General features: G+C 47.2%; 1 protein-coding gene across 1 annotated transcript in view; it reads left to right on the top strand.

Annotated features, from left to right (window-relative positions):
* Positions 1-19,418, top strand: part of LOC115474229 (natural resistance-associated macrophage protein 1-like) — a 69,649-nt gene that overhangs the window by 48,872 nt on the left and 1,359 nt on the right. Inside the window, exons 10-14 of the mRNA XM_030209606.1 lie at positions 226-312; positions 1,468-1,587; positions 6,407-6,556; positions 8,172-8,245; positions 15,014-15,167. Coding sequence (XP_030065466.1) covers positions 226-312; positions 1,468-1,587; positions 6,407-6,556; positions 8,172-8,245; positions 15,014-15,167 — 585 coding nt within the window. The remainder of the gene's footprint in view (positions 1-225; positions 313-1,467; positions 1,588-6,406; positions 6,557-8,171; positions 8,246-15,013; positions 15,168-19,418) is intronic.

Raw genomic sequence — 19,418 nt, forward strand, 5'->3', positions numbered from 1 at the left:
TTTACTATAGGAGTCCTACTACACCTCCAGGGCTTGCTGTGCACCATCAGAAACTCAGTGCACACCCACAGGAGTCCTGTTATGCCCCCAGGACACTGTGTACCATGGAGACACTTCTGGAAGGACTGAGAGATGCTGTAGGGATCTGTGACAAAGTTTGAGGGAGGCCATAAAGCAGGGAGGAGGGAGCCCCCTGGTAAACAAGTCTGCTTGTTTGTGTTTCAGTATGAAGAATGCAGGAACAGCAGCAGCCCTCATGATGGCGTCTTTCCCAATGATGACAACCCACTGTCCGTGGACATCTACAAAGGGGTATTTATTCACTGAACTGGGAACTAAACCAGGAACATCCCCCCCCCCCCCCCCCACCCCCCAAGGTCAGGAGTAAAACGGGTATTATAACCGAGGCTTTGGAAGATAAAGACCAGGTCTAGCATCAGACATCAGAATTAAGCTCTGGGTCAAGGTGGGTTCAGGCAGCAAATTGTAGACTGAGCGGGTGAAGGTCAGCTTTCTTCTTGGACACCATGATACAGCCTGATTTGTTTTCCACTGCTGCCTCCTTCTCCTCTGCTGAATGCTAGTGATACCTCTCATTGACTCCTCTCATCATGTCACTGGGAAGGTTGAAGCTGGTAGAGCCCAGATCTGTTTAGAGTGCCCCCCTCCCTTTTAGGAGTGACTAGCATGGAAAGTTCCTGTTAAGGATTAGCACATAGACCATGGAGTTTGGAGAGAGTGATGGGGGTTTATCAGGATGAATGTGTTTATTTCTCTTTCCTGGAGCTTGGGCTATTGCTTAAGTAATTGCAGCCTCATCTCCCTAGTAGAAACTAGAAGAAAGCTCTCAGGAGCATATATAAGTATTGCTATATTGGGACAGACCGAAGGTCCATCAAGCCCAGAATCCTGTTTTCAACAGTGGCCAATCCAGGTTACAAATACCTGGCAAGATCCCCAAAAAAGTACAAAACATTTTATGCTGCTTATCCTCGAAATAAGCAGTGGATTTTCCACAAGCTTATGGACTTTTCTTTTAGGAAATAATCCAAACCTTTTTTAAACCCTGCTAAGCTAACTGCTTTTACCACATTCTTTGCAACAAATTCCAGAGTGAAGAAATATTTTCTCAGATTTGTTTTAAATTTACTACTTTGTAGTTTCATTGAGTGTTCCCTAGTCCTAGTCCTCATGCTTTCCCTGTGCCCCTCCCCCAACATAGCTTTAAGCCCATAAATATAATTGTGGTGTGTCTTTAACTCCCTGTGAGTCATTGGAGGCTCAAATCTGGACCTCCTACCAACCAAGCAAGCTACATGTTAATAAACACAATCAGAGGCCCATTTTGGTTTACCCCGGTACACCCTCCAGATAGCCGAGCTATACTGGGGTGTGGTGGGAGTACAGCTACACAGAATGAACTTTCTATATAACAAACCCACTTCCTCCTTTCTTGCTCCCCTCCAGGGTGTCATACTCGGTTGCTTCTTTGGACCAGCGGCTCTGTACATCTGGGCAGTGGGAATCCTGGCTGCAGGGCAGAGTTCAACAATGACTGGGACATATGCTGGTCAGTTTGTTATGGAGGTGAGCCAAAGCAGCAGCCTCCTGCCAACTAAACTTTTATTAGCAAAAAGGCAAACATGTTTTATTTAGATTTGCTCACACCTTTTTCAGTAGTAGCTCAAGGTGTTACATTCAGGTACTCTGGATATTTCTCTGTCCCAGGAGAGCTCACAATCTAAGTTTGTACCTGAGGCAATGGAGGGTTAAGTGACTTGTCCAAGATCACAAGGAGCAGCAGTGGGATTTGAACCAGCCACCTCTGGATTGTAAGACTGGTGCTCTAACCACTAGGCCACTCCTCCACCCCAAAGAATCTTGTTACTTTTTGGGATTCTACATGGAATGTTGCTACACTTTGAAATTCTGCATGGAATCTTGTTATTCTTTAGAGTTCTAGAATCTTTATTTATTTATTTATTTAGATTTTGCTGACACCTTTTTCAGTAGTAGCTCAAGGTGAGTTACATTCAGGTACTCTGGATATTTCTCTGTCCCAGGAGGGCTCACAATCTGTTTGTACCTGAGACAATGGAGGGTTAAGTGACTTGCTCAAGGTCAGAAGGAGCAGCAGCAGGATTTGAACTGGCCATCTCTGGATTACAAGACCAGTGCTCTAACCACTAGGCCACTCCTCCACTAGCAACATTCTGTGTAGAATCTCAAATCTTTATTTATTTAGATTTTTCTCACACCTTTTTCAGTAGTAGCTCAAGGTGAGTTACATTCAGGTACACTGGGTATTTCTTTGTCCCTGGAAGGTTCACAATCTAATTTTGTACCTGAGGCAATGGAGGGTTAAGGGGTCCTTTTACTAAGGTGAGCTGAAAAATGGCTTGCGCTGGTGTAGATGCGTATATTGGACCCGCGCAGGTCCATTTTTCAGCGCACCTGCAGAAAAAGGCCTTTTTTGCCGAAAATGGACGTGCAGCAAAATTAAAATCAGCGTGCGTTCATTTTGGGCCTGGGACCTTATACCACCACCCCATTGACTTAGTGGTAAGGTCTTACGCGTTAACCAGGTGGTAATCGTCAACGCGTGTACACTGCCGATTACTGCACAGTTAGCGTCATGTGGTAGAAAATAAAAAATCTTTTCTGACACGCGTAAAAAATGAAATTACCACTGGTAGTTCCAAATTGACATGTGATGCGTGTGCATACCTGCCTTAGTTAAAGGGCCCCTCAGTGACTTGCCCAAGATCACAAAGAGCCGCAGTGGGGATTTGAACCAACCTCCTCAGGATGCCAAGACTGGTGCTTTAACCACTAAGCTACTCCTCCACTTCAAACAGATGACAGCAGTGCTTTTAGAGAAAAAAAAACAAACCATAGGGGAATGGTGAATAAGACCAACAAAGGGCAGAGGTGACTTTCTGTATGTAGTGCCAGAAATTTAAAGTGGCAGAACTGATGAGTATCTGAGTTTGCATGTTTATATTTTCTCTTGCTTTGTGCTGGAGTCTTATTCCTATGTCTCCTTCCCTTTCATCCTAACATGTGGAGACTCATTTTCAAATCACAGACTATGTAACTTTGTACGTCTATGTGCTTTGAAAATGAGCACCTTTATTTCTTGTGATTGTTGCATGTTTTCCTAATCAAAAGGTGCATTTATGAATCGTTTAGCAGGGCTTTTTCAGAAACTCAAAGCACGCCTGTTGCAAATGAGACTTCAGTTTAAACTAGCTCAGGGGCCCACAGGAGGACTCCTTAGCAGAACAGAGAATTTGGTGAGAGGGGTAATGGTGTGTTTTTCAGTGGCACACGGTGTGTGTTAAGTGAGGGAAATACTCTTCAAGTATTAAGTTTAGTTTTGTCATTGCACTTTTACGCTGGCCATATTTTATCACGTTTTTAGCAGATACGTCTTTTTCAAGACAAAGCTGTTTTCTCTCATCGGATGGTTTTGAACCCTTTTCACTTTGGAACTAGATACCCTATAGTGATGCTTATGGCTGGGGCCCCCTTGGCTTTCACCATCGCCTTTCCTATCTGTTTGGCCACCTTAAGATCATCACATACAATCACACTGTACCGTCCCCTCAGGTTTTTCCAGCCCAAATGCATGACCCTACATTTTTAGCATTAAATCTTAGCTGTCAAATTCTGGACCATTCTTCAGGCTTAGCTAGGTCCTTCCTCATGTTATCCACACCATTAGGGGTGTCTACCCCAGTGCAGGGCCGCCGAGAGGGGGGGGACAGGGGGGCAAAATTCCCCGGGCTCAGATCTCTAAGGGGGGCCCGGCGCCAGGGTCAGGCTGCCGGCGTTGCAGTCCCTGGTCTCACCTGCTTGCCTCCTCGGCTCCGGGCCCCCTGCATTCGAAGCGGCAGTCACAGATTACCTCCCTTCATGCCTTCCCTCCCTGTGTCCCGTCCTCGCGGAAACCAAAAGTTACATCAGATGAGGGCGGGACACAGGGAGGGAAGGCCAGAAGAGAGGCGATCTGCGACAGCCGCATTGAATGCAGGGGGCCCGGAGCCGTGGAGGCAGGCAGGTGAGACCGCGGACTGCAGCGGCGGGGGGTGGCAGCAGTGGGGGGAGCAACGGGGGTGGGGGTGGCAGAGGCAGGGGGAGTGACGGGGTCAGCAGCGGCGGGGGGGACGGAGGCAGGGCAGCGGGGGGGGGGGGGGCAGATGCAGGGCGGCCTTGCCCTAGGCCCAGCCTAGTCTCTCAGCGACCCTACTACCCCAGTGTCCCAGAGCACCCCTTTCCAGTCAGGTTTTCAGGATATCCACGTTTAGTTTAACCAGCTACTTTATTGTTTGTTCGCAAGTGAGTGTCTTACATTCTTCAATAGATCCTAAGCTTCTGATGCTCTGGTCTGGCTTTCAGCGTTAATATCACTTTGCTCTAATCTGCGATCTTATCTTGTATGTGAAGCGTGGGTGACATCTAGTGGCCACATACAATAACTGCAGAGAAGTTCTTTGCTCCTTATCGTAGTGCCATCTGAGGGTTGTCAGTCACTGTAATTCATTAGTTGTATTTCAGGATTCAACAAGGCTCCACACTGTACTTTATGCTCTGATTTGCTCTAGGATAGGATAAACGTACAGAGGGGCTAATTTTGTAACAGGTGCCTGCTTTAGATGGCCACATTGGCATCTATGTGTCTTTATAAAGTAGGAAAGCAACCTCGGTAGCACACACATTCTCACCTGCTCTGCAACTTAGTCCCTGCTCCATCCAAGCAATAGCCCACGAACGCCAATTCATGGTCCACATCAATCTATACATGAATTTTCACATCCACACTGTTTAAGCACCTAATTTTGCCATGCAATTATATATAAAAGCCCTTATTTATTTGTTGTATTTGTACCCCACATTTTCCCACCTATTTGCAGGCTCAATGTGGCTTACATAGTACCGTCAAAAGCGTTTGCCCAGTCGGTGGATAACAAATACAAAGTTGTATAGTGATCGTATGAGGTATAAGTGGAGGGTTGGAATGGATGAAGATTGCGTGTTGTCCTGTTCGATCATAGTCATGTGCAGAAGAAAGGGATCCTCAGGAGCTTAGCCTAGAATGGGTGGCAGAGCTGGTGGTTGGGAGGCGAGGCTATATGGTCTGTGCCGGGGCTGGTGGTTGGGAGGCGGGGATAGAGCTGGCCAGACTTATACGGTCTGTGCACTGAAGAGGACAGTACAAATAAAAAAGTAGCACATATGAATTTATCTTGTTGGGCAGACTGGATGGACCGTGCAGGTCTTTTTCTGCCGTCATCTACTATGTTACTATGTTACTATGCTGTGTTGGTAGGTGAAGAGGGTTACTTGGGGTCGTTGGGGTAGGCCTTTCTGAAGAGGTTGGTTTTTAATGATTTCCTGAAGTTCAAGTGGTCGTGGATTGTTTTCACAGCTTTTGGGAGCCCATTCCATAGTTGCGCGCTTATGTAGGAGAAACAGGATGCGTAAGTTATTCTGTATTTCAGTCCTTTGCAATTTGGGTAGTGTAGGTTTAGGTAGGATCTTGATGATCTGACTTTGTTTCTTATTGGCAGATCTATAAGGTCTGTCATGTATTCTGGGACTACGCCGTACATGATTTTGTGGACTAAAGTGCAGATTTTGAAGATGATCCGTTCTTTGATTGAGTGCCAATGCATCTTTTCTCGGAGGGGTTTGGCACTTTCGAAGCGTGTTTTGCTGAATATCAGCCTGGCTGCTGTATTTTGGGCGGTCTGGAGTTTTTTTTTATGAGTTGTTCTTTGCAGCCTGCATGGATTCCGTTGCAATAATCTGCATGGCTTAGGACCATTGATTGTATTAGGTATCGAAAAGTTGCTCTTGGGAAGAAAGGTTTTAATCGTTTGAGCTTCCACATTGAATAGAACATTTTCTTTGTTATAGAGTTTACTTGGCTCTCGAGGGTAAGGTTGCGATCGAGTGTGACACCGAGTATTTTCAAACTGTCCGAGGTAGGGAGGGTATGTCCTGGAGTATTTATGGTTGTGGGTTTGTATTTGTTATATGGAGAGGATGAGGCAATGTGTTTTTTTCGGTGCGGTACATGCAGAAAACAACTTTAATAAAATCACCCCTCTGTTTCCTACACCTATTGGCTGCATGACAGGATAAACTTCTGGGACAGAATAAATGAACACTGTATCCTATGCTCTCATTGGCTGTAGAGCAAGATAAATGCACATCAAATCCCTGACTTGATTGGTTCTAGGGTTTGACAAATGCACACTGTCTCCTGCACTCTGATTGGCTGCTGCATTAGAGAAACACCTTGAGCATCACTGGGAAGACAAAATGCACTGCAAGTAAAAGCACTATGGATTCCCTTCTTTCTGCTGAATTTCTGGTGGATATTTTGGGTATTTTCCAGGGCTTCTTGAATCTGAAATGGTCGCGCTTTGCCCGGGTTCTCTTCACTCGCTCATGTGCCATTGTCCCAACGGTGCTGGTGGCCATATTCCGGGATGTGAGTAACCTGACTGGAATGAATGACTTCTTGAACGTGCTCCAGAGCATCCTGGTAAGTTCTGAAGGGCTCCCAGGGAAGGGGGATGTCGGGGTTGGGGGGAGGCTGGGGTCCTAAGCGCACTGGATTTCGCTGCAGCAGACTTGTAAATTAGGGCTGCATTTCTGAAATAGGCTGTGAAAACTGTAAGGCTGTCTATAGCTATTCTGCCGTAGATTCTTTAATGTGTAATTTATCAATTTGTTATTTTGTATTTCTTACCTTTTATGAGTTTTTATTGTTTAATTTATTTACAGCTGCATTTTGATTAAAATTCATAATCGCAATGAATCGCTGATTAAAGGTATGTTATTTCCCCCACCCCCCACTGCAGCTCCTTGTCACACTGAGCAATGAAGGGTTAAGTGACTTGCCCAGAGTCACAAGGAGCTACAGTGGGGGGGGGGGGGGGGGGGGGGGAAAGTAAATTAATACCATACCTTTAATTTCAAATCTGGGACACAGCTTCTTCCACTTTCTCTGTTACGGATCAAATAACGCATAAAATGATCATTTTATGGTCGTCCATACCTGGTTTGTCACTTCTTCTTCCAAACTGTTCAATATAACGATGGCATTAGCAGTTCACATCATTGAAAAAGTAACAGTATTATGTCCTACCATGAGTGGTGGAACAGATGAAGGGGTGGCAGCTCCTAAAGGGGGCTTCTTGGCCTCTTTCTACCAGTCCTGGTCTCTCTTGGACCCCTAATGTGTCAGACCTACTAATTTATGTCCATCACTCAATACCCCCTAATATCTACAGACGCTCGTATTCATATATCATTCCATAATCTGATTGTATATTTACTCTACAGCATTTGAGTTGACAAACTGTTTTCATATTTGCTATTTTTATTTGTTTATTCTGTTATTTATTTTTGTTACATTTGTACCCCACGCTTTCCCACTCATGTCAGGCTCAATGCGGCTTACATGGGGCAATGGGGCAATGGAGGGTTAAGTGACTTGCCCAGAGTCACAAGGAGCTGCCTGTGCCTGAAGTGGAAATTAAACTCAGTTCCTCAGGACCAAAGTCCACCACCCTAACCACTAGGCCACTCCTCCACTGTTGCTACTATTTGAGATTCTACATGGAATGTTGCTATTCCACTAACAACATTCCATGTAGAAGTCGGCCCTTGCAGATCACCAATGTGGCCACGCAGGCTTCTGCGAGTACGTGCAGGACATCAGACTCACAGAAACAGAAGCCTGCGCAGCCTTCTACATGGAATGTTGCTAGTGGAATAGTAACATTCCATGTAGAATCTCCAATAGTATCTATTTTATTTTTGTTACATTTGTACCCTGCGCTTTCCCACTCATGGCAGGCTCAATGCAGCTTACATGGGGCAATGGTGGTTAAGTGACTTGCCCAGAGTCACAAGGAGCTGCCTGTGCTGGGAATCGAACTCAGTTCCCCAAGACCAAAGTCCACCACCCTAACCACTAGGCCACTCCTCCACCTCAACCTCATTCCATATCATGGTTGTTAATTCTTTTTTGACTATTTTATGTTGTAATGTTCTTCAAAACCTATAAATAAAACTTGGATAAACAATTTTAATTGAAATGAAGCCCTATTAAATACACGATTCACCTCAATTCTCTCTTTTCCTCCCTCCAGTTGCCATTTGCTCTGCTTCCAGTTTTGACTTTCACCAGCATGCGGCCTCTGATGCACGACTTCACCAATGGAATGTGGGTACCCTTCTTGGGAAGGGGATGACTGGGGAGGGGGAGAAGGTTGGGAGTGAAGCGCACTGGCAGAGCTGAGTTTGAGGAATCACAGTAGTGAAACTGCAGAGAGTACTCCAGGGCAGGAATGAGGTGCACTGGCAGAACTGAGTGTGTAGGGAGTCACAGTACTGGAACTGCAGAGAGCACTCCAGGGCAGGAATGAGGTGCACCAGCAGAACTGAGTGTGTATGGAGTCACAGTACTGAAACTGCAGAGAGCACTCCAGGGCAGGAATGAGGTGCACTGGCAGAACTGAGTGTGTAGGGAGTCACAGTACTGGAACTGCACAGAGCACTCCAGGGCAGGAATGAGGTGCACCAGCAGAACTGAGTGTGTATGGAGTCACAGTACTGAAACTGCATTTTCAGGGCAGGAATGAGGTGCACTGGCAGAACTGAGTGTGTAGGGAGTCACAGTATTGGAAATGCAGAGAGTACTCCAGGGCAGGAATGAGGTGTGCTGGCAGCTGGCACTGCAGACAGTACTCCAGGGCAGGAATGAGGTGCACTGGCAGAACTGAGTGTGTAGGGAGTCACAGTATTGGAAATGCAGAGAATACTCCAGGGCAGGAATGAGGTGCACTGGCAGAACTGAGTGTGTAAGGAGTCACAGTACTGAAACTGCATTTTTAGGGCAGGAATGAGGTGCACTGGCAGAACTGAGTGTAAGGAGTCACAGTACTGGAAATGCAGACAGTACTCCAGGGCAGGAATGAGGTGCACTGGCAGAACTGAGTTTAAGGAGTCACAGTACTGGCACTGCAGACAGTACTACAGGGCAGGAATGAGGTGCACTGGCAGAAATGAGTGTGTACGGAGCCACAGTATTGGAAATGCAGAGAGTACTCCACGGCAGGAATGAGGTGCACTGGCAGAAAGTGTGTAGGGAGTCACAGTACTGAAACTGCATTTTCAGGGCAGGAATGAGGTGCACTGGCAGAACTGAGTGTGTAGGGAGTCACAGTACTGGAACTGCAGAGAGCACTCCAGGGCAGGAATGAGGTGCACCAGCAGAACTGAGTGTGTAGGGAGTCACAGTACTGAAACTGCATTTTCAGGGCAGGAATGAGGTGCACTGGCAGAGCTGTGGGAGGATGTCAGTGTTAGAATAGTGTGGGGTGCTGCAAACAAATGAGGTGTACAGTATTGGCAAATACGTGAGGGCTCAGGCCTGGAATAGCAGGGAATGCTGAGGGACATGAGTAAAACAGTGTGTTGTGGGTGGGGGGTCAGTACTGGAATAGCAGGAGTGAGGTGCATTAGTAGAATAGTTTGCTGGGGTTTCAATACTTGAATAGCAGGGGTTGCTAAGGAAAAGAAGTCACTGTATCATTGTAAACACTGAAGTGGTTCACTGATCCGCTGTATATCACATGGAAATAATCTTGAAACCAGAATAGTGGGGCGGTGGAGGTGGTCTCACTATTGTACTACCAGACGGTGTTGCAGGGCAGGACTGAGGAGCATTAGCAGAGCTGTCCATACAGGGTAATGGGGGGAGTTGGATTTCAGGTGCTGAGCTGTACAGATGTTATATTTGCTTCTATGTTATCCCCCAGGGGCGTAGCCAGACTTCGACAGGAGGGGGGTCCAGAGCCCGAGGTGAGGGGGCACATTTTAGCCTCCCTCGGCACTGCCGACCCCCCCGTCGCCTCCACCACCAACTTTGACCCCCCCCCTGCCGATGACCCTCTCGACCCCCCCCCTCCCGCCACCAACCCTCCCCCGCCATCGCCTACCTTTACTGGTGGGGGACCCCCAACCCCCCACCTGCCGAGCTCCTCTTCTTGCTTTCGTTCTGTTTCTGAGTCTGACGTCCTGCACTTTGCGTGCAGGACGTCAGACTCAGAAACAGAACGAAGGAAGAAGAGCAGCTCGGCAGGCGGGGGTTGGGTTCCCCTGCCAGCAAAGGTAGCAGACGGCGACGGCGGGTTGGCGGCGGTAGGGGGGTCGAGAGGGTCATCAGCAGGGGGGTCCAGAGCCTAATCTATGGGGGCCCAGGCCCCCACGGCCCCATGTAGCTACGCCCCTGGACTTACCCCAGTAAGATACACAGAAATGAGCCAGGGGTATTAACTGCATTACCTCAGTTAGATACAAAGAAACAAGCTGGGGATGAGCCCTTTTTATTGAACTCACTGTAGACATTTGTAACTTGTTTTCCAGAGCTTTGCTCTCTTCACTGGGTGAGCGTGAAGTGACAGAACCCATGGGCTGGAAATAGATGGCCCGGCTTTTGCGCCCTGGGCCAGCTGGGGCTGAAAATGCTGTGGAGGTGTCAGTACAGCACTCAGGGGCCCTTTTACTAAGGTGCGCTGAAAAATAGCCTACGCTGGTGTAGACGCGTGTATTGGACGCGCTCAGGTCCATTTTTCAGCACGCCTGCAAAAAAGGCCTTTTTTGCCGAAAATGGACGTGCGGCAAAATAAAAATCAGCACGTGTCCATTTTGGGCCTAAGACCTTATCGCCACCCATTGACTTAGCGGTAAGGGTCTTGCGCGTTAACCGGGCGGTAATTGTCAGCGCACGTACACTGCCGATTACCACCCGGTCAGTGCCACGTGGTAGAAAATAGACATTATTTTCTGCCGCAAGCTTTGGACACATGTAGAAATTAGAATTACCGCCCGGGGCACGCGATAGCTGGGCAGTAGTTCTAATCTGACGCATGTACACGCCTACACGCTTAGTAAAAGGGCCCCTCGAAGCTGTGGCATGAGGGAGTTTAACTCTCATTCATCAGCAACACCTAGTGGCCAGATTTAGAACTGTGGTTTGTGAGACGTGGCCTAGACTGTGACCTGCCTTGATAAGGCTGAGTTAAGAGGAGACATATAACAGGGACCCCCCCCCCTCAAACACACACATACACAGCCACCACGTCCCAATAGTTGCAAATTGAATGATCATGGTGGCCAGTTCTGACTGTTTTAGATGGCCCAAAGGTTTAGGAACAGACATTTGGGCCAAATGCAATTTATCTAGTACATAAGTAATGCCATACTGGGAAAAGACCAAAGGTCCATCGAGCCCAGCATCCTGTCCCTGACAGCGGCTAATCCAGATCAAGGGCACCTGGCAAGCTACCCAAACATACAAACATTTTATATATGTTATTCCCGAAATTGTGGATTTTTCCAAGTCCGTTTAGTAGCGGTTTATGGACTTGTCCTTTAGGAAACGTCCAACCCCTTTTTAAACTCTGCTAAGCTAACCGCCTTCACCACATTTTCCGGCAATGAATTCCAGAGTTTAATTACACGTTGGGTGAAGAAAAATGTTCTCCGATTTGTTTTAAATTTACTACACTGTAGTTTAATCGCATGCCCCCTAGTCCTAGTATTTTTGGAAAGCGTGAACAGACGCTTCACATCCACCTGTTCCACTCCACTCATTATTTTATATACCTCTATCATGTCTCCCCTCAGCCGTCTCTTCTCCAAGCTGAAAAGCCTCCTTAGTCTTTCTTCATAGGGAAGTCGTCCCATTCCCGCTATCATTTTAGTCGCCCTTCGCTGCACCTTTTCCAATTCTACTATATCTTTCTTGAGATGCGGCGACCAGAATTGAACACAGTACTCAAGGTGCGGTCGCACCATGGAGCGATACAATGGCATTATAACATCCTCACACCTGTTCTCCATACCTTTCCTAATAATACCCAACATTCTATTCGCTTTCCGAGCCGCAGCAGCACACTTATCTTCTGCTGTTTGTCTGTCTTCCTCACCCCACGACCCCCCAAGTTCTTTTCAAAGCCCAAACAAACAGAATTTACTATGTGGACCCCCGGGGACCTCCCCCTCCCAGCATTAAACACCAGCACAACCCACCATGTTCTTCTGTATTCAGACGTTGTCATGGGTCCCCCAGTCTCCGCAGCTACTTGACTACCTGTTGTCATTCCTCACCTGTGTTTAAAAATGGGTTAAGTTTAAACAGCAGCCTGAACCTTGTGCTAACTGAAGCGCTTTACTTTCCTTGTTTGAACGAGGTTTGGGTAAAGTCACACAGTCCGTTTGAACGCAGAGAAATTGCCAAAATATAAGGTGAGACCCTTATTACACTTCCTGACTAGCTAAACCCCTTCCCACAGATCAGAACTAAATGGGCAAAGGATGAGGTTAGCAGAAAATTTAAGTGAACCACAGAAAGCATCCCTAGGAGAGTTGGGGGCACAAGGAGGTGACAGAGGCAATAGGATTTAGTTTTGGTTGAAGTCTGCCTTTTTACATAGAGCCTGTGCTCACAGTCAGAACACAAACATTAAAATGTATATTAAAGCGTATACTCTCACTTTGGAAAAACCCCAGGCCCTCCTCAGTCCAGGAATCAAAGACGTTCAAAGTTAAACTGATAATATACACCAGCAAGAAAGAAATCTACAACAGACCCAGGCTTCCTATCATATTTTAAACCATAAAATCATTCTGATCACCCATCAAATCTCCAACACCCTCTCCACCCACCTCCTTAAACCATCCCCTCCTCAAATATGCACCCCTCCCTCTCCTTTTACCGTCTCCCACACACACACACACCCTCTCCATCCATCTCCTTATACCGCCCCCCCCCCCCCCCACACACACACACCCTCTCCATCCATCTTCTTACACCCTCCCCAACCAAACATTTTCCCCTTCAGACTCTCACTGGAATACTTTTATGATTGACTTCTATATTCTAGTATTGTCATCTCTCACACACACCTTTCCATCTATCTCCTACACCCTCCCCACACACACACCTTTCCATCTATTGCCTACAGTCATTCATCTCCTACACCCTCCCCACACACACCTTTTCCCCTTCAGACTCACTAGAACACTCTCGTGATTCAATTCTATATTCTGGTATCATCATCTCCTACACCTTCCCCCCACATACACACACCCCTTTTCATCTATTTCCTACACCCTCCCCACACACACACACCTTTCCATCTATTGCCTACAGTCATTCATCTCCTACACCACCTTTTTGATGCTGCTTTTAACTCCTAACCCTTACTCACTTGTTCAGTACCCTTATTTTATCATCCCCACCTTAGTAATTCCCTTATCTCTTATTTGTCCTGTTTGTCTGTCCTAATTAGATTGTAAGCTCTGTTGAGCAGGGACTGTCTCTTCATGTTCAAGTGTACAGCGCTGCGTACATCTAGCAGCGCTATAGAAATGATAAGTAGTAGTAGTACACCCTTCCCACACACACCTTTTCCCCTTCAGACTCACTAGAACACTCTCGTGATTCAATTCTATATTCTGGTATCATCATGTCCTACACCTTCCCCCCACATACACACACCCCTTTTCATCTATCGCCTACAGTCGTCCAACTCTTATACCCTCCCCACACACACCTTTCCATCCATCTCCCACACCCTCCCCATACAAGTTTTTCCATCCATCTCTTACACCCTCCCCCCACACACCTTTTCATCTATCGCCTACAGTCATCCATCTCCTACATCCTCCCCACACACACCTTTTCATCTATCGCCTACAGTCATCCATCTACTAAACCTCTCACACACACCTTTTCATCTATCACCTACAGTCATCCATCTACTACACCTCTCACACACACCTTTTCATCTATCGCCTACAGTCATCCATCTACTACACCTTTCTCACACACATCTTTCCATCTATTGCCTACAGTCATTCATCTCCTACACCCTTCCCACACACACCTTCTCCCCTTCTGGTATCATCATCTCCTACACCTTCCCCCCAAATACACACACCCCTTTTCATCTATCGCCTACAGTCATCCATCTCCTACACCCTCCCCACACACACCTTTTCATCTATCTCCCACACCCTCCCCACACACACCTTTCCATCTATTGCCTACAGTCATCCATCTCCTACACCCTCCCCACACACACCTTTCCATCCATCTCCCACACCCTCCCCATACATGCTTTTCCATCCATCTCCTATAGCCGTCCATCTCTTACACCCTCCCCACACACACCTTTTCATCTATCGCCTACAGTCATCCATCTACTACACCTTTTTCACACACACGTTTTCCTCTATCGCCTACAGTCATCCATCTCCTACACCCTTCCCACACACACCTTTTCCTCTTAATAATTTTATGTCTGGTATTGTCATTTTTTGCTCATTCTGTCCTGAACAGAGGAAGGTTTTGGCCTCTGAAAGCCAGTCCAATAAAAGTTATCACCTTATTTTCTTGATATATATTAGTCTTTACCTGACTGGGAACTGCATGAGCAGACACTCCCGCCCCCTCCGCTGCCTCAGTGAATGGGGCTTCGCCCACTGGTGGGCTATATCTAGGATCTGAAGATTTCCCCTCCCTATGTGGAAAACAAGCAGCTGTTGGCTTATGCTCCAGCAAAGAGAAAAGGACACGGAGCAGAGAGACAGCCAGGTAGAAACCCGACCTAGAGAGAAACAAGGCACACACCAACTGCAAGACTCAACCCTTTCACCAGCTCTATTGCTCCAAAAGAAGGAATTGATTAACAAGGGTGAGGTTAAGAGCCACGTGGATTTTCTGTAAATGAAGGAGGTCCAGAAAGCAGGTCCTGGAAAGTATCAGTTCGTTTAATAATCTATTTGTTAACTTGTTTACATGCGTACGTTACAATGTGTGATTTTTTTTATTTTTTCACAAGCCTGAGTGATGCTGAAAGAACAGCCCAATGTTAGAAATTTGCTTCCTGCTTCTTATCTGTGTCTGTACTTCTGTTTCTAGTGTTGGGAAGGCGGTTGCTGTCGCAATCATTACTCTGGTGCTGGCTATCAATCTGTACTTTGTAGCAGTGTATATCCCCACCCTAGGGAGTATCGCCTACTACATCCCTGTCGGCTTCATCCTGGCCGGATACGCCATCCTCACCTTGTACCTGGTAAGTAACAGCGCTGGCCCCGGGAGCATCTCTGAGGTGTCGTTCACTGAGCTGCAGCTAATGTGGCAGAATCTGTTCCTCTGCTGGTGAAGGACTGTAGCTTGGTCTTACCGGAAAAGGGGGGGGGGGGGGGCGGTAAATACAGCAGGAACTGAGCCCATGTTAGAACCACCTGCTTCTGATATTAGGAAGGTGAGGTGAGATTTGCTGATATTAATTTAACCCACGTATTTTATTTAAGATTTAGCTCACATCTTTTCAGTAGTAGCTCGAGTTGCATTCAGGTACACTGGGGTATTTGGTATTTCCCTGTCCCTGGAGGGTTCACAGTTGATTCTGTACTTGACGTAACGGAGAGAGCTACAAGCGGATTTTGAACCCTGAGCTCCCTAGTTGTCTAACCATAGCTAGTGGTTAGGGTGATGGACTTTGGTCCTGGGGAACTGAGGAACTGAGTTCGATTCCCACTTCAGGCACAGGCAGCTCCTTGTGACTCTGGGCAAGTCACTTAACCCTCCATTGCCCCACGTAAGCCGCATTGAGCCTGCCATGAGTGGGAAAGCGCAGGGTACAAATGTAACAAAAATAAAATAGATACTATTGGAGATTCTACATGGAATGTTGCTACTATTGGAGATTCTACATGGAATGTTGCTATTCCACTAGCAACATTCCATGTAGAAGGCTGCGCAGGCTTCTGTTTCTGTGAGTCTGACGTCCTGCGCAGGACGTCAGACTCACAGAAGCAGAAGCCTGTGCGGCCACATTGGTGATCTGCAAGGGCCGACTTCTACGTGGAATGTTGCTAGTGGAATAGCAACATTCCATGTAGAATCTCAAATAGTAGCAACAGTGAAGGAGTGGCCTAGGGCCTAGTGGTTAAGGTGGTGGACTTTGGTCCTAGGGAACTGAGGAACTGAGTTTGATTCCCACTTCAGGCACAGGCAGCTCCTTGTGACTCTGGGCAAGTCACTTAACCCTCCATTGCCCCATGTAAGCCACATTGAGCCTGCCATGAGTGGGAAAGCGCAGGGTACAAATGTAACCAAAATAAAATAAATACTATTGGAGATTCTACATGGAATGTTGCTACTATTGGAGATTCTACATGGAATGTTGCTATTCAACTAGCAACATTCCATGTAGAAGGCTGCGCAGGCTTCTGTTTCTGTGAGTCTGACGTCCTGCACATACGTGCAGGACGTCAGACTCACAGAAGCAGAAGCCTGCGCGGCCACATTGGTGATCTGCAAGGGCCGACTTCTACATGGAATGTTGCTAGTGGGACTCTGGGCAAGTCACTTAACCCTCCATTGCCCCATGTAAGCCGCATTGAGCCTGCCATGAGTGGGAAAGCGCAAGGTACAAATGTAACAAAAATAAATAAAACAAATAGCTGTCAAGGTCTCTTAAAGCATAATATTCTTAAGGCTTTAATATCCAAGAAGTGTAACCTCGGACCATCAGCACACCCAGAAATCTCTGAAATTTAGAAATCTCTGAAATTTACTTTGTTGAATAAATGTAGATAAATTACTCACAGTCAGTAGATGTTGAGAAGTTCAGGCCCCAAGACAAGAGGCTTCATAGTTCTGAGAGCTGCAAGGGTGGATGGAGGTAGAAATGCGAGGAAAGGAAGTTTGTTGCAGAGATGGGAGGGTGATTAAAAAGATGGAAGCAGTTCAGAGATGAGGTGCTGGATTTGTGCAATATCTTATGAGCAAGAATGAACAAGGTGGAAAGATGAGTTTTCTTCAGGGAAGCAGATAGACAAGTGCTGTGGTGGCAAAGATGGAGAATGTGCCTCGTGGAGACAAGACGGTCAGGAAAAGCCCCACACAAGCCCAGGGAGGGGGAGGTAAAGAGGCCAATAGGGACAGAATCTGAGATCAGGTAGCAGCAGGGCCGCAGAGAGGGGGAGCAGGGGGGGGGGACAAAATTCCCCGGGCCCGGGCCTCCAAAGGGGGCCCGGCGCCGGGGTCAGGCCACCGGCGTCGCAGTCCCCGGTCTCATCTGCCTGCCTCCTCGGCTCCAGGCACCCTGCATTCGAAACGGCAGTCACAGATCGCCTCCCTTTGGGCCTTCTCTCCCTGTGTCCCGCCCTCACGGAAACCGGAAGCTACATCAGACGAGGGCGGGACATAGGGAGGGAAGGCCAGAAGAGAGGCGATCTGCGACTGCCGCTTTGAATGCAGGGGGCCCAGAGCCGTGGAGGCAGGCAAATAAGACCGGGGGCGGTAGTGGCGTGGGGGGGCTGAGGCAGGGAGGCTTGCCCCGGGCCCGGCCTAGTCTCTCGGCGATCCTGAGTAGCAGAGGTGTTCACAAAGGGAAGTGCCTACTGGACAGGACTGCCCTTAACTCATCAGGACACACGAAGAGGCATATTTTCAAAGCACTTTGGGAGGCTAAGTTCCATAGGTTTTTATGGAACTTTGGGAGGCTAAGTGCTTTGAAAATGAGCCTCATAGTAGAATAATCAGGAAAAGATAGCAGGTAAACAAAGGAGCCAAGCTTGGCTGAAAAAGGGAGAATAGACCACTAGTAACAGACTTTATACAAACAAGCAGGGGTGGCTGAGGTACATGTGGGACTACATTTCACACGATGCATTGCTCATATATCTTTGCAGCAGTAAAATCCTTAGAAGCCAGAGTACCAGTAAAGGCATTAAATACATTTTAGGGCCACGCTATAAACTAGTGTAAGGCAGAACAATAGCTACCCCTCCACTCCATTCCAAGAACATTGCGAAGTGGATCTTAAAACAGACATAATACACTCAGGATAATAAAGCACCAGTACGAAGTGAGGTTGGGGAACTCTTAAGAGAGAGAGCAGGATGACCCCATTGTGGACATGGACACCAAGAAATTCAGGTTCTGTTTGACTGAAGCATTTATAGATCATGAAAGGGATTGGGACTTGACATACCGCCTTTCTGTGGTTTTTCCAACTACATTCAAAGCGGTTTACATATATTCAGGTACTTATTTTGTACCAGGGGCAATGGAGGGTTAAGTGACTTGCCCAGAGTCACAAGGAGCTGCAGTGGGAATTGAACCGTCTGCTGCACTAACCACTAGGCTACTCCTCCACTAGCAACATTCCATGTAGAAGCCTGCCCTTGCAGATCAGCAATGCGGCCGCACAGGACGTCAGACTCACAGAAACAGAAGCCTGGGTGGCTGCGTTGCTGATCTGCAAGGGCAGGCTTCTACATGGAATGTTGCTAGTGGAATAGCAACATTCCATGTAGAATCTCAAATAGTAGCAACATTCCATCTATAATCTCAAATAGTAGCAACAGAATCTCAATAGTAGCAACATTCCATGTAGAACCTCAGATAGTAGCAACAGAATTTCAATAGTAGCAACATTCCATGTAGAACCTCAAATAGTAGCATCAGAATCTCAATAGTAGCAACATTCCATGTAGAACCTCAAATAGTAGCAACAGAATGTCAAATAGTAGCAACATTCCATGTAGAATCTCAAATAAGGAATGGGAAATGGGACTTGATATACCGCCTTTCTGAGGTTTTTGCAACTACATTCGAAGCGGTTTACATATATTCAGGTACTTATTTTGTACCAGGGGCAATGGAGGGTTAAGTGACTTGCCCAGAGTCACAAGGAGCCGCAGTGGGAATCAAACCCAGTTATCCAGGATCAAAGTCCACTGCACTTACCACTAGGCTGCTCCTCCACTCCAAAAGAATCTTATCCCAAATCTTAAATAGGATAGACAGACTCCAGAGCTGACCTAATATGATCTCATCCAGGGGTCAAGCTGCTGGTCCAGGTATCAGGCGTTATAGTAATTCTAGCGTGTGATTGGCTGTAGCTAGGTCTTACCCTGCAAGGAAGGGACAGAGCTGACTAAGGCATGAAAAAACTGAATAGGTAACACAGACAAGGCACCTCCTAGTCCTCAAATAATCTGTCTGGGCCTTAAACAGCAACTAAAGTCACAGGAAACATAGTGAGAGCCCTACCCTCCTCCTCCCCTCCCCCGACTATGGTGAGCGATCTTTACACAATACCAGAGAACTGTAGGCACATGTTCTGTGACTGGGGTCTGCAGAGGTCTTTCGCACAACACAGTGTCTCAGTTGCTTTACAGTTGCGATGTGACCCAGTTTCTGGAAGGTCAGTCCTGGCATTCCGACTCTCCTCTCTGGATGCATTTTGGTCTCTGTAGTGCAGACAGGACTACAAACACCAGAATTCACTGGGCTGGCCTGATGTCTC

Source organism: Microcaecilia unicolor, chromosome 7 (genome assembly GCF_901765095.1).
Source record: "Microcaecilia unicolor chromosome 7, aMicUni1.1, whole genome shotgun sequence".
In the NCBI taxonomy this organism is placed as follows: domain Eukaryota; kingdom Metazoa; phylum Chordata; class Amphibia; order Gymnophiona; family Siphonopidae; genus Microcaecilia; species Microcaecilia unicolor.